This window comes from Misgurnus anguillicaudatus, chromosome 19 (genome assembly GCF_027580225.2).
Source record: "Misgurnus anguillicaudatus chromosome 19, ASM2758022v2, whole genome shotgun sequence".
NCBI classification, from domain to species: Eukaryota; Metazoa; Chordata; class Actinopteri; order Cypriniformes; family Cobitidae; genus Misgurnus; species Misgurnus anguillicaudatus.
The window spans coordinates 52147678-52164060 of NC_073355.2; the positions used below are offsets into that span (position 1 = coordinate 52147678).

At 44.4% G+C, this 16383-nt stretch overlaps 1 protein-coding gene across 2 annotated transcripts in view; it reads right to left on the reverse strand.

Annotated features, from left to right (window-relative positions):
* The window catches only part of LOC141351229 (uncharacterized), a 64957-nt gene that overhangs the window by 30331 nt on the left and 18243 nt on the right, over positions 1-16383 (reverse strand). For both annotated transcript variants that reach the window (XM_073857841.1, XM_073857842.1), the window contains one exon: positions 11217-11921. In XM_073857841.1, coding sequence (XP_073713942.1) covers positions 11217-11921 — 705 coding nt within the window. The remainder of the gene's footprint in view (positions 1-11216; positions 11922-16383) is intronic.

The following is a 16383-nucleotide window of genomic DNA, read 5'->3' on the forward strand; positions in this document are numbered from 1 at the left end:
ATGAGAACATTGAATCACAACACTTATGTTTTCATAATAACTAACATTGTAACAGTTCTAGACTTCATTTGTCTCATCTTTCTCTGCTATAACAGATGTGTTTAATTAACACACTGCCACAATGAGCAGAAAAAAACTAACACTAAACTTTAAGACCCAAGTACCCAACTAAAGGAAACACTAATCGGAGCAATGGTGACTAACTTTATTAACCAGATTTACAGCAGTTGTATCGAAGTTATCCATGTAATTCTGCAAGCAAGTTATAATTTTAGTTTTCAAACAGAGATGATGATAGTGTTTATTTAACTGTGGGGATTTCATCTATTACATTTAAATATTTTGTCTTTCTGCATTATTTTAGTATTACTTTATCCAGAAAAAGAGTCATCAAAATAAAAAAATTAAAGACAGGGAAAATTCTAAAATTAAGGTTGATTTGACACAGAATGACCAGCAGGTGTTCACCATTAATGTCTTAATCATCACTTCATTATCTCATTAACTTTAAAGTGACACCATGTAATTTTTCAACCTTCATAATACATTTTCAAGACCCTTGTGATAGTACATCGACTTTAAATAGGTTTAATGACATGTCTACCATAGCCTGACGGGGTCTGTATCACTTTTACTCGTATTTTAAAACTTAGGGTTTCTGGTAGTAACCAGAGCACCAAAAAAAACTACAAAATTCGACTGCTTTACGGCATACGTCACTTCCTCCACACAATTTGTTTTTAACGTGAATTTTGCTGGAGGCTACTTAAGGAGTGTAGAGAGCAGTTTCTATTATGTGACTCTGTGGCACAGTCTTTAGTGTCACGGACCTATGACACGGGCGACCCGGGTTCGATTCCCCTTTAAGGCAATTTTTTATATAAACTCTTGATTCATACATAAATGCGATGTTCTTTATAAATTACGGCTATTATATTGCATATAGTTCCCTGTATTCAGATGCTGTGTTCACGTATTTACCTTTCTTTTTACTGTGTCTATGATATTTACATTACAATCCAGGATGCTATAGCACTCAAACTTGCTCACAGTGTAAAACCAAACCCTATTCATTCACCAATCAGATCCGAGCGTTTCTCTCTTCTCTCTTCCTCATTTGCTGCGTTCCGCTGTCACTCGCGTGACGTATTACAAAGCGGCAGACCTAAACACATCGGTTTACTTGGATTTGGAGCGATTTTCACACAAAAAAAGAGGAATAACGAGCGCCATTGCGGAAAATCCTGGTGGCGAGGGAGAGAGAGAGGATGCAACAATATTTGTTTGGAAAAAGGCAAGGAAATACTTCTGGTCGTTTCTCAATTGGAAGGCTGCAGCTTCCGGAGGTCAAATATGCAGGCTGCACACGTCATCAAGCCTGGTTTATTAAGGTAAACTGAGCATTACATTCGCAAGTCATAAGCATACTGCAACAATTTACGATTAACTAAGTATAATAGTCAACTTTGTAATTGTTAATATTGAAAATAAGACAGTCTTGATGACGTATACAGCTTAGAAATACCACATCCGGAGGCTGCAACCTTCAGATTGAGAAATGGCTTCTGCCACGACGAGTTCCTCATCAGAAAGTTGTAACATGACTGCGTTTCTCCCTGTTGTCTCAAAATGTTGATCGTTTAGCATTTTAAATGTTTAGTTTTTAGTTTAGTTTTAAGGTTGGCCAGTTCCTTTCCTTTGCGACAGTGCTGCGGCGCTTGTGGTCTCTAGGGGCGCTAGAAGTGAAAAATACGTGTCTAGCACCCCCTAGTGGCCAAAAGTTTCATGGTGTCCCTTTAACACTGCTTCAGTGTTAAATTTTAACACCAGTCTTTATACACACCCATCTGGGAGTGGATTATATATACACCCACAATGTTTATTTAAAGGGGTCATATCGTGAAAATGTTAGCATTGCCACTTTGTAGGTTTGAGCAAAAATTTGTCGTTTTGGGTGTGTCTTTTAAAATGCAAATGAGCTGATGAAGTGCAAACACTGACCACAATGATGGTGTCAGGGATCTCCACGTTGGAGAGAGAGATAGAACGTCTCGGTTACGTATGTAACCCTCGTTCCCTGAAGGAAGGGAACGGAGACGTCACGTCGTGACCGACGAATTGGGAACCGCTTCGCGGGTGACCTATCTACTTCGAGAACTATCAGAAACGCCAATGAACTTGGCATGCAGGTATTTGCATAATGCCGGCGCCGCCCCGCCAGGTGCGTATATAAGGCACAGGTGCATAATACCAAATCAGCTATATTATTGCTGAGAAGCCGAGCAACAGTGCCCGGCCTGAACAGCAATGGAACAGCAAACTGTGGCGACGGGACGTGACGTCTCCGTTCCCTTCCTTCAGGGAACGAGGGTTACATACGTAACCGAGACGTTCCCTTTCAGTCGGTCACTACGACGTCACGTCGTGACCGACGAATTGGGAATCCCTACCAAAACGCCACTGCAGCTGAACCCTTCCAGTGCCTGCAAAAGCCCTCCGCCCTCCACATAAGGGGCGGAACCTAAGGCGAAATGCAGAAGGCCGGTCACTACCTGTTCCTTAACCCACGATAGTGAAGCAGCGAACTGGGAGAAGCGTCTAAACTGAGCGGAGCTAGAACACTGCGGAAGCCATCCCCTAAGAAGGTTAAATGGATGACATAAAAATATATGAAACAACCGACAGGTTGCTCAAATAAAGTCTCTGAACAATACATGGTATGTTGAGAGATGCAGAGCAGGCTCTGCTAAGGAAAAACGTGGAGGATTAGAACCCCACGGACTATACACACAAATGAACCCCACGTAGGGGACAAATGTGGACGCCTAGCCTACACAGGTTTACAGAGAATACATCAGTGATAGGTTGACAGCGGATGCTCCGCAACACCAGCTATCAGGGCGGTGGAGGAGAGGCAAAAACAGTTTTTTAGACGTTTTTGCCCCGATGGCCTTCCATAATGGTGCAAATGTGCAGCACCAAAATAGAGGCTCCAAGCCGACACACGAGCCGACCCTCGGCATTCTTAACTAGTTAGTAGAAAGAACCCGAGTGGAAACCGGTTCGACACGAACACTATAGAATCTTGTGAACGTATTAGGTGTCGCCCAGCCTGCAGCTCTACAAATATCTGTTAGCGAGGAACCGCGAGCCAGTGCCCAAGATGATGCCACACTGCGAGTAGAGTGGGCACGTAAATTAAATGGACAAGGCACATTCTGCTTTTGATATGCAAGGGCTATAGTATCCACAATCCAATGGGACATCCTCTGCTTGGTGACAGCTTTTCCTTTCTGCTGACCACCGTAACAAACAAAGAGCTGATCTGAGGTCCTAAAACTTTGCGTCCTGTCTATATACACACGTAGTGCACGAACAGGACATAACAAAGCCATGGCTGGTTCTGCCTCCTCCAAAGGCAGTGCTTGGAGATTCACCACTTGATCTCTAAAAGGAGTGGTGGGAACTTTGGGCACAAAGCCGGGCCGGGGTCTCAGTGTTACGCTGGATGCAGCCGGCCCGAACTGAAGGCACGATTCATCGACCGAAAATGCATGAATATCCCCTATCCTCTTAACAGAAGCCAAAGCAAGGAGAGTTAAAGTTTTCATTGTAAGAAACTTAACACTCACACTATGCAGAGGCTCGAATGGGGCTTCCTGGAGTGATTTCAGCACCAAGGACAGGTCCCAAGGAGGAATAGAGGGGGGACGCGAAGGATTCAGTCTTCGAGCGCCTCTGAGAAATCTAATGACTAGGTCGTGCTGACCCACTGTTCTACCGTTTACGGGTGAATGGTGAGCTGATATCGCCGCGATATCGACTTTAATAGTGGATGGTGACAGCCTATTCTCCAAGCGACGCTGGAGATATAAAAGCACAACACTAATCGGGCATTCTCGGGGGTTTTCACTTCGGGAAGAACACCAGTCGACAAACAGGTTCCATTTAAGCGCGTAAGCCTGTCTCGTAGACGGCGCTCGCGCAGCAGCAATAGTGTTAGATACCTCTTGCGGTAAATCACTCATATCCTCCGTGCCCCGTCCAGAGACCACACATGGAGGTTCCACAGGTCGGGGCGCGGGTGCCATAATGTGCCCTCTTGTTGAGAAAGAAGGTCCTTCCTCAGGGGAATCTTCCACGGAGGGGCTGTCGCGAGGAGAGAGAGTTCTGGAAACCAGCTCCTGGTTGTCCAATACGGTGCCACCAACAGCACGCTCTCCTCGTCCTCCCGGATTTTGCATAAGGTTTGCGCAATGAGGCTCACCGGAGGGAACGCGTATTTGCGCATGTTTCGCGGCCAGCTGTGTGCCAATGCATCCACGCCGAGCGAGTCGTCGGCTAGTGAATAGAACAGGCGACAATGGGTCGTCTCTGGGGAAGCAAACAGATCTATCTGCGCTTTGCCGAAACGTCTCCAAATTTGCTGAACCGCAATGGGGTGGAGTCGCCATTCGCCGGGACGCGCAGCCCGAGAGAGCGCATCCGCCTCTACATTGAGCGTGCCCGGGATGTAAATGGCACGAAGAGACCTCAAATTCTTCTGACTCCAAGTGAGGAGGTGACGGGCGAGATGCGACAGGTGACGCGAGCGTAAACCGCCTTGACGATTGATGTACGCCACGGTCGCAGTGTTGTCTGTACGAACTAATACATCTTTGCCCCGTAACTCGTTGCTGAAACGGACGAGCGCAAGATATACAGCCCACATTTCCCGGCAGTTTATGTGCCAATGCAGCTGGGGTGTCGTCCAGACCCCCGAAGCCGCGAGCCCATCGTACGTGGCCCCCCACCCTGTGTCTGACGCATCTGTGCATACTATCGCGTGCCTGGAGGCCTGTCTCAGAGGCACACCGGCTCGGAGAAACGCACGGTCTGACCACGGAGTGAAAGTGCGACGACACGCAGGTGTAATGATAACACGGTGAATGCCGCGCAACCACGCTCTCCTCGGGACTCGATCGTGAAGCCAACGCTGAAGCGGTCGCATATGAAGCAGTCCGAGCGGAGTTACAGCTGCGGCTGCTGCCATATGCCCCAAAAAGCTTCTGAAATTGTTTCAGCGGGACCGCGCTCTTGCTCTTGAATGTATTCAGGCAAGTCAGAATCGACTGTACACGCGCTTCTGTTAGACGAGCTGTCAAATCGATCGAGTCCAGTTCCATACCGAGAAAAGATTCTCTGCACGGGGCAAAGCTTGCTCTTTTCCCAGTTGACCCGAAGACCCAAACGAGTGAGGTGTTTTAAAGTTAAATCTCTGTGATCGCACAGCGTCTGACGTGTTTGAGCTATTATTAGCCAATCGTCCAGATACGCGAGAATGCGCACACCTCTCTCTCTCAGGGGTTTTAAAGCCCCCTCCACTACTTTGGTGAATACACGGGGCGACAGAGAGAGCCCGAATGGGAGGACTTTGTACTGGTATGCTCGCCCCTCGAACGCAAAGCGGAGAAACGGCCTGTGTCGGGGGAGAATCGATACGTGAAAGTACGCGTCCTTCAGGTCGATAGATGCGAACCAATCGTTTGGACGAATGCATGGAAATATGCGTTTGGGCGTCAGCATTTTGAACGGCATTCTGTGAAGTGCACGGTTCAGCGAACGCAGGTCCAGGATCGGTCGCAAGCCGCCGCTTTTCTTGGGTACAATAAAGTAAGGGCTGTAAAACCCCGACCTCATCTCGGCTGGAGGGACCGGCTGAATCGCGTCTTTCGCCAATAAGACAGCGATCTCCGCACGGAGGACGTGCGCATCGGCAGCTCTCACCGTAGTGAAACGAACGCCGGAGAATTTGGGGGGACGCCGGGCAAATTGGATCGCATAGCCGAGACGAATCGTGCGTAAAAGCCAACGCGACGGGCTGGGAAGCTGTTCCCACGCCCCCAGATACCGTGCGAGAGGGACTAAAGGCACGATCGGTGTACCCGCGGCGGGCGCAACGGAGGTGATCGCCGGTGTGTGCGTAACGGCCGCACCGACAGCAGTGTTGTGTGTGATAACACTCACCTGAGTCCGTTGCTGGGTGGTTGAGTAAGGGAGGCTCTGCTGAAGACACCTCACACCACTCGATGCACCCTCTGGCGAAGGAGGAGGGAGACGATGGGTTATGAGCCCGTAGCTGTCTCCTACCGGCTGAGAGCGCGGTGGGGTTATGAGCCCGTGCGTCGCTCTCGTTCTCCTCTGATGAGTCGGAGAACGAGGGGGGGTTATGAGCCCTCTCGTATCTCCGGAGCTCATCTGAAGACCTAGAGATGGAAGTGGAATTCGCTCTTTTTGTGGATTTGTGGGTGCCGACTGAAAAGTCGGCGGAACAGAAAAATGAAACAAAAGATTCCCCAACCGGCCCTCCTCCGGTGGGGGGAGTGGTGCCTTCACCATCTCCCGAAGAGCGATCCCCTCCATCTCTAGGTCGCCCGTCTCAGGGCCGCTTTGATCTTCTTTTACCACCCTTTGCAGCGGGCTGAGCGGGCGGGGCGGGCTGCTGACGACCGGTTCCTCGCTTCTTAGAAGAGCCCCGGGGAGGAACGGAGGCGGCCGCCGCAGGACGCCCTCGGCGAGGAGCAGGCTGAGGCGCCGACGTGGATGGGGCAGGCGCAGGACGCTTCCGACGTGGCATGATCTGAGCGATGGCCTCAGTCTGCTTCTTGGCCGCGGAGAATTGCTGGGCAAACTCCTCGACCGTCTCGCCGAACAGGCCGGTCTGGGAAACCGGAGCATTCAGGAGCCGGGTTTTATCAGCGTCCTTCATGTCCGCCAGACACAGCCAGAGATGGCGTTCCTGGACTACCAGGGTAGACATCGCACGCCCGACGGCGCGTGCGGTGACCTTGGTCGCACGAAGCGCCAGATCTGTAGCCGCACGTAGTTCAGAGAACTCCGCCGAGTCGTGACCTCCCGCGTGCAGATCCCTCAGAGCCTTAGCCTGATGAACCTGCAGCAATGCCATGGCATGCAGGGCAGAGGCTGCCTCCCCACAAGCTTTGTAAGCAGCACCGGACAGCGCCGAAGACTGCTTACAGGCCCGTGAGGGGAGAGTAGGCTGGTCCCGCCAGGAGGAAGCGACACCGGCCGGACACAACTGCATCGTGACCGGGCGCTCCACTGACGGGATACCAGTGTACCCCTTGGCATCTCCACCCTCGAGAGAGGTGAGAGGTGAAGGCTGATACGGCCGGTTCCGGGCGGAAAACGGGGTTTTCCACGACCGCGTCAGCTCTTCATGCACCTCGGGGAAGAAAGGCACCGGGGGCGAGGACTGAGAAGCCCTGGCACCCCCGAAGAACCAATCATCGAGGCGGGACGGTTCAGGTGGGGGAGGTTTAGTCCACTCCAAGCCGACCGCCTCCGCCGCCCGAGCGAGCATGGCTGCCATCTCAGGGTCGAACGCAGAAGCCGCAACCTGGCCCGAAGGCGGGAGCGGATCCGGATCGACGTCTGAGGCTGACAACCCCCCCTCCGACGTTACGGTGGATATCGCGTCAGGTGGAGGCTCGACAGAGCGCGAGGACACCGTAGAACACGGGCCACTCGTCTCCATCGGGACCTCCGCTGGCAACGGATCAGGGCGCTGGGAGCTACTGGACGAACCAGCAGACCGACCCAGCACCGTTATACGGAGGTCATCCTTCGCAAGTCTGGTAGCTGCGCCCTTAGCAGCACCAGACTGGGAAGGCGGGGGCCGTTGCCGGAGGAACGACACCCGTCTCCGCAAATCCGCCATAGTCATACCCTCACAGGTGGGGCATGAGCTATCACGCAACGCTGCCTCTGCGTGCTGGAGCCCCAGACACGAAAGACAACGCTTGTGGCCATCCTGGGGGGCGATAAACACACCGCATCCAGAAACGGAGCACGGACGGAAATCCATCTTTAAAAAGACGACCCCGACCGTGACACGAATGAGTGGCTGTCTTTAAAAAGACACAAAGCTCAAACGTGCTGCTCTTTCAGGGAAATCACTCTTTTGTGCGAGCTGGTGAAACACACAGGGAGAGGCAAACGCACTCACTCGAACTCAAGTCCTAAATTAAGAGACAGAGAGAGAGAGAAAGGGTGGAAAAAAAACACTGCGAGCCTCCGCTGAGGTGTCTTTGCCCAACCAACTTCAGCAAGCTGAGACTTTTCTTCCCAGAACAGGATCTACGAAGATCAGTTTTAGAATAGCTTCTCGTGAGCAGATGTCTGCCGGCTTCGAAGCAATAAAGCTGATTTGGTATTATGCACCTGTGCCTTATATACGCACCTGGCGGGGCGGCGCCGGCATTATGCAAATACCTGCATGCCAAGTTCATTGGCGTTTCTGATAGTTCTCGAAGTAGATAGGTCACCCGCGAAGCGGTTCCCAATTCGTCGGTCACGACGTGACGTCGTAGTGACCGACTGAAAGGGAACCCAGATGCAGGATCAGATGAACACAATACTTTATTTATAACAAAAATGACAAAACAAAGACCCACGAGGGGGTTAAAAGAGCAAGACAAAAGACTGATAACTAGACTTACACTAAACTAGGACATGAACTGGATAAGACTACAAAAACAATAAACTTAAACAATATACTGACTATACACTAACTTACAGATAAACAGGTCAATACAGATACAGATACAGCCATGGAGCAAGACAGCACAAAGTGTATCACAACAGAAGGTTACAAACGAATCAGCACAGGACAGCAAACACAAGGGCATTAAATAGGGGAGCAAATCAAGAGGTCAACAGGTGACATGAATCAAACAATAATGGGATAATTAACAGGTAAACGAGGGGGCGGAGTCAGGAGACGAGACATACAAACACAAGACAACCACAGTACAAACAAGACAAAACCATAAATATATATAAATATATAAATATATATACACATGAAAACAGAACACTAGACTAAACAAGACATTAAAACAAAGACTAGAGAATACAAGGGAGCAGGGAAAAGGTCACAAGACACGGGAAAAACGTGGTTAAATATAACAAAACCAAAACCACGATCTCCCACACAAAACACGTACTGTTAGGACCCTGCCATACAAAACTAGATATAATTACCAACAAGATTATGGCAGAGTCCCAACAGATGGTGGTTTGATGCAATTCAAACTCAATTGTGCTGTCAATTATTTTTTTCTCTCTGTCTTTCTCTCTGCACAAATGGCAGTGCTGTGGTTGGATAGTGCACATTAAGTGGGCGGTATTATTCTAATAAGATATCCTTATGACATCATAAGGAAAGCCAAATTTCAATGACCTATTTTTGCTCACACCTACAAAGTGGCAATGCTAACATTTTCACGATATGACCCCTTTAACACCGGGGATTTTGCTGTGTGATATAGCATTTATTGGCATGTAGCGCTAACTCAGCAGTAAAAACTCTGTTATTAGCATTTTAACAAATTAGTAATTAATATGTAATTTAATGTTTTCAAAACATGCACATTGTGTAATGGCTTCCTTTGCTGCTCTATAAACCTAGACTACTAAGGAGCCCATACGCACAACCGGCGCAACGTCATAGAATGTCTCTGAACAGGTTCACGCCCACTTTTGGGGGAAATCGCACTAGACGTTCCATTGACTTCCATTCAAAACAGCGGAACAAAGCAACCCTCGCACACAGCCGGCAGGCGTAAATAACTTATGAAATCACTCAGATTAAACATGTTGAGTAATTATCTGTCCACCCTGCCGGCCATAGAGCGCGAAAGATACAATAACACATTTAATTTGGTCAATATAAAAACATGTCTCCCTCATTCTCCCAGCATCAAACCTGTGCAACAACGCTCCCTATTGGCCAGAGGTGTCTTACCCGGACATTAAACACGTACCTCATCAAGTCAACAGGGAAGCAAGTGAATGATTTTACTTCGTATTTGAAAGTTACTTCGTATTTATTTATTATGTCTTTATATTTAGAGTAATGAGTGCACTTTTCCGTCCAGCCATACAACTAACTGGCTTAGCGATATTTCCAGCAATCACTGGATGGCGTTGTTACACAAATTTGACGCTGTGAGAATGAAAGGGACATGTTTTTATATTGACCAAATTAAATGTGTTAATGTATCTTTCGCGCTCTATGGCAGGCAGGATGGACAGATAAATACTCGACATGTTTAATCTGAGTGATTTCATAAGTTATTTACGCCTGCCGGCTGTGCAAAACCGCTGCCCCGCTCCGCCACCCTGAATGGAAGCCAATGGAGGCGCTGCTTTTTTAACCCCCGAAAAGGGGCGGTGACGAAATTTACAGTCAAGTTCCCGGATGTGCCGGTAGTCCGTATGGTGTCTGTGTGAACTGATTATTTCGTAGACATCTTTTGAAAATTAAACAATTGAGTGAGTTTGAGGAAGATAAAATTAATTAACTTTTTTTTTATATTTTTTTTTTAAAAGGAACTCAGAATTGTGTTAATATATATACTTTTTGTTTAAAAAAAAAAAAAAAAAAAAAACATAATTATGAAAGGTGCCCTTTATTTCACTTGAGCCCCTGCCCCTTAAAATGTCTGTGCATGTCCCTGCTCAACATACAGTGTTATATAAATGTTTTTGGAAAGATTAATATCCATTTAGCCAAGACTCATTTATGTGGTCGAATGTAAATGAAACAGCATTAAAGCTCTATTTTGTCACTTATTGGGAGCTGTCACAGATTTGCCAGGTCCTTCCACGCACACGCCTCTTTATCACCGATCACCTGAGTTTTAATCTGCTGCACCTGTCACCACTCATTAAGACTGCACTATATATACCAGCCACAAACACCGTTCCGGTCTTGTCTCAAGCTAACAAACTGTTATGTTGCTGTGACTAAACCTGACTCATATTCTTTCCATATCTTTCAGAGATCCCTGGCATTCATCGTCATTGGAAATTCTATGTTCAGTGTGTCTGTGGCTCCAACAAGGACTCCCTCACTTATTCCCTAACTATTCATTATTTATCCCTTATCAATAAACCTGTTCACTTAAGTTCATCACTGTCTCCGTTGTCTTTTGTCCGCTGACAGGAGCAGTATGCTAGCTGGAGCCATTTACTTCCAGTCTTTGTGCTAAGCTAGGCTAGCGGCGGGTGCGTCAAACAGAGTTACGGGACGTACAGAGATGAAATTGGTACGTATGGACTTATCTCACTCTGGGGGTTACGGTAAATACGATAAAGTCTCAAAAAGTCAGCGTGTTCCTTTAACTTACATTAAAGTATTAAAATCTTACCACATGGGTTGATCTTTAGCTGTAACTCTTGGATTTTACTCTTCATTTCACTCAGTTTCTCTTCATATTCATCTCTCACTCTCATCTCTTGAGCTCTGACATACATCTGAAGTGTATATGGTTCAGTCTTCATGTCTTTTATATAATCCAGCAGTTCTGGTATTTGTTTTGATTTTCTATGTTCTTTTAATCCAATCACTCTGTATCGTCCTCCACAGACACTGATCAGACTCTTACATTCAGGATATGATTCTAGAGAATCTGTCACACGTCTGTCAACAGTGAGATCAGATGTAAAGATCACCATGAAGTACTCACTGTAGTAAAATATCTTCTGGATCTTCTCTACTTCTGCTTTATCTTCATCAGTCAGTGGGCCAACAGGAATAATGATGAGAAACACATGAACTCCAGGATCACAGAGAGACACACAGTTGAGAGATTGATGCATCGCTTCATCTTCTGAGAGTTGAGTCAATGATGGAAGTTCAACAACAGAGATCTGATGTCCATTTATCGTCTCTTCTCTCTTCACACACACTGAACTGAACTCTTGCTGATGTGATGGTTTCTTTCCTTGTAGAAGTCTGGAGATGTTGACCTTCAGTCCTGAATCAGCTTGTAGAAGTCTGGAGATGTTGACCTTCAGTCCTGGATCAGCTCCACACAACACCAAGTTCAGATTTGATTTCCCACTTACTAATGCTAAAAAAAATACAGGAAAACTTTTAAAAATGGTTATGTATGTTATCATTTTAATTTGTAGGCGATCACGAGTGAAGGACGCTAAATACAGGTGTAAATGGGGTTACTTTCTTTACCTTACTTCATAATTTAATGCATTGGTGCAAGTAAAAAAATCTTAATTGATTTACTGAAACATTTTAAGTTGCAAACGTTTTTTAGTAACAGACTAAAATTCTTTCTAGGTGGATGGGCACATCAGACTTTTTGTTAACATGCCATATTAGTTAAGTGTTCTCTTTTATGTGTACACTACAGTGCTGTTTTTTGACCAATTTACAGTAAGTAAAGCAAACCTCAACCTCTGATTATTGAGTGTACACAGGTGTTGGTCATGACTTCACCACACAAACTTTTATCTTAATTCTGTGTGTGGTTTCATCTGAATATTAGTCAGAAATTTCAGTAACTCAGCTGGTAGAGCCTTGCATTTACAGTGCAAACAGCACATATATATACACTGAACAAATCATAAACACTCAAAGATCTAAGACTTTTTCTATGTACACAAAATGCCTATTTCTCTCAAATATTGTTCACAAATCTGTCAAAATCTGTCTGTGTTAGTGAGCACTTTTCCTTTGCTGAGATAATCCATCACAGGTGTGGCATAACAAGATGCTGGTTAGACAACACGATTATAGAGGGTATGCATCAATGTCACTCTAACACATGAACACACCCCCTTATGAAAGAATGAGTGGCAAAACATTGAACAAAATGCCTGGGTTTAATAGAAAGTGGCAGAATAACTGACAATTGTCATCTTAAATCGAATTAAGTTGGCCTTGACAGCGACCCTAAAGGCTGGTACAGACGGTATGACTTTAAAATCGTCGGCCGATTTTCCAACCCTGAGAGACCCCACACACGGCGATAAAACATCGCGGGTCTAACAGTTTTGGTCGTACAGTTAGTGGTGCGCTGCCACATGGCAAAATCAACACATCACACACGAACCGATTTGACTCCCCAGCAGTCCCAGGTCAGACGGGAAATCTCGCAAAATCTCTCGCGATCAAACGTGATTTCAAAGTAAACAATCATGGCGGACGAAGAGGATGCAGTGGCGATAGTTTGCAGTTTGTTTTTAACCGAAAATTGCGTTTGCGCGCAATTTCTGTTTTACCCTTGGTCTAGTCCATAGTTTGATGCATTGAGATGCAGTAAATATGACCCGTGACTTCCCGGTACTTCCTCGCTGCTTCGTCACCTCGCTTTCTGATTGGCTACATGTCACAGTCCACAGGCTGCGTGCTCGTTTGTCCGCAGGAGACACCACACACGAGAAGAAATCGGGCCAAAAAAATCCAACATGTTGGATATCCCCGATTTGAGATCGGAGCGGTCCCGAGGTCCTTCCGAGTAGACGAGAGCAGACTAAACACACCACACACGGCAAGAATATCTGATCAGTTTATTTTACGATTATCGGAGCATCCTTAAGATTGTCGGAAGGGGTGAATCGGGGCTAAAATCGCCCTAATTATCCTGCCGTGTGAACCAGCCTTAATACAACCATTAGTCTGGGGATCTTGGCATATGACCAGACATATCTTTTTGCCATATATACGTATATATATATATATTTGTCTTGCCTAATACTACCAAACGATATAGCTACAAATTCTTGTTAAATCTGTTTGCACAGTTAATCAGACAACAACTTCCCTCATTTTAGACACGTTTCCTCGTTCTTTATTTATATTTTTTTCCATATTACACAATAATAATAAACTTGTCCATACTATGGCATAACACAAATGTAACTCTGAGAATTATGTTGGTGACTAAAAGCATCCAAAATAAATCAAAACTCTTTTTATTATCTGATATTATCTATAATGCAGTCACCCTTTTCCTAGAAACTGCAAAGCCGTACTCATGTCATTTTTTCAAGAAGCTTTTTAAATTTTCAATTTAGGATGAATTTTAAAGAGTACAGAAGGAGTTCATATTTAATCTGAGCTCTTGTTGGCTTCTTTTTCTTCAATGTTTAGTAAAAGTCATCTATTTCAAAAATAATATTTTAAAATAAAATTTTAGTTTTCTAATAACAGAAATTTATCTGTTTGGCACAGATATATTTTTGTCTACAAAAGTAATTTCAAGCATTTAACCATACACCTTCAGATTAAAGGTTTTTAGTTAACATTTTAGTCAAGTGACCCTAAACTTTTAAACCGCAGTGTCATGCTAATGATGTCGCTCAGACTTTTTGCCACTCAGTGTGCATAACCACCAGGGCTCCAGACTGCGACCAAAAATTAGAGAGTGTGCGATTGAATTTTACATCCAGTCGCACATGTGTGACCAGTAAATTTGCCTCCCCACCTCCGTATTTTTTTATACATTAAACGTGAAAGGGGCATGTCAATGATCAATGAAATGAGCAATGAAATAATCACGTAAAGATGTGAGTGTTTTCCCATATATTCATTTATCTGTGGCGGGCCTCCCTCTCTCGTTGTGTGCAGCGCCTCAACAGCGCGCGACCCCGGACCCTCTCCTCTCTTTGCAGCGCGCCTGTCTCACATAACAGTGAAAAGTATTGTAACTCCGCATTCCTCTGTTTACTTTCTCTTTTCCGAGTAAACGTCAACAGTCACGGATGTTTCTGACAGAGAAGACGATTGATCAAGTTCATCATGAGTGACTTAACAAAAGGTTAGCTGTAGTTTTTCCCACACATACCCGTTCTGATGTGAGTCTGTGTCCGAGCTCTCTCACTACCTATGATGCGTCATGCCTGTGCACATGTTAGGGTAACACTTTAAAATAATGGTCAATACTTAATAGGTAGTTACACAGGAAGTAATGCAGAACAAATGGTTAGTCCTGCATTAACACTGTTATCACTACTTGTAACTAATAAAGAAGAGCGATTAACTAATCAGTAGTTAATAGCATACTAATGTTTGGGTTAAGTAACAATTAGTTACTTATTACTTATTTAATAGTAATTATTAACTTTTACATGTTGAACAAACCATGGTGAGCAATACACTAAGACATATTTTAAAAGACTATAAATTAACTACATATTAACAGTTGCTGTAAATTAATTATGATGTGTGTGCGTGCGTGCGCGTGTATGAGCTATATGATCACATTTTAATCCTTTATGTTAACTATATTGATTCATGATTAAATCAAATCCAGAACGTAGAATTGACGTAAGACTAGAAACGTAAGAATTAACCCCATCTTAATTATTTAATTATTATCACTTGCTTTTATGGTAAATAGTTAAAAATCCATGTTTGATTTTGAACCCATACGCTGTCACTTTAAGGAGGGGGAGGTGTATGACGTCATGCGGAAATCACTCAGGCAGCAAGCGCGTGCTGCGGCTAATATTAGAGCTGTTGTGTGATTAATTGAACACATCGATTCAACAAGAAATTTGAGTTATCTTTTCACAAAGTGCTAAAGCTACAGAGAAGAGAAACGTAACAGAGAAGAGAAGCGAAACAGAGAAGAGATTTATCTGCTATGCAGTTAAACAACCAAAGTGTTTTTCACTTTAAAATAATGGTCAAGATTTTAAGTAATTTCTTAAGATTTATGTCTTAAGTCCTGAGTTATTACTAATAAGTTGCCAATGGTCAAGATTTTAAGTAATTTCTTAAGATTTATGTTTTAAGTTCTGAGTAATTACTAATAAGTTACCGTGTTTTTCACTTTAAAAATAATGGTCAAGATTTTAATTAATTCATTAAGAACAGCGTGGTAATACTTGAATAATTACTAATGGGTTACCATGATTTTCTTAATATTAAGTCAGTCTTCCAGACTTATAAACATCAATAAGGAGGGATATTTCTAACAGAGGTTAAAAACATGGAATCTGTATTTTGTGAGGTAAGTTAGAGATTAAGAGGTGCATTCCTTAGGTTGTTTATGGTTAAATTAATAAGATAGAAAACAGAATAAAAATGCTAAAAATTAAATGTATATGGTAATATAAGAATCGAATCCTAAAGAGTTACCATATTTTACCCTTTAAGTGATGATAGGTAACATGAGTAATTCAAAGTAATTAAGAAAACATTTTTTTTCAAATTGTATTATTTATAGTTACAGCAGTGGTTCTCAAACGGCCCCCAAATTGTATAACATTTTGTAAAGTACATTATCATAAATTCTGTTTAATTAAACCTCAGAAAAAATAAGGCTACTAACCAACAGCACCAAATTGTAGAATTTAATATGTTTTGTGTAATAAAAAATAAATGGATTTTACATTTTCGGGGGTGGGGGGCATGACGAAAAAGTTTAGAGGATCAGACTTTATTTATTGGTATGTGACTGTTGATATGTATTTAATAGTTACTTGAAATAAGTCTTAGTTAATGTATGGTTCACCAGGATTTTTCAACATTGCAGTAGTTAATATGTAACTAGTTGTTACTTAACCCAA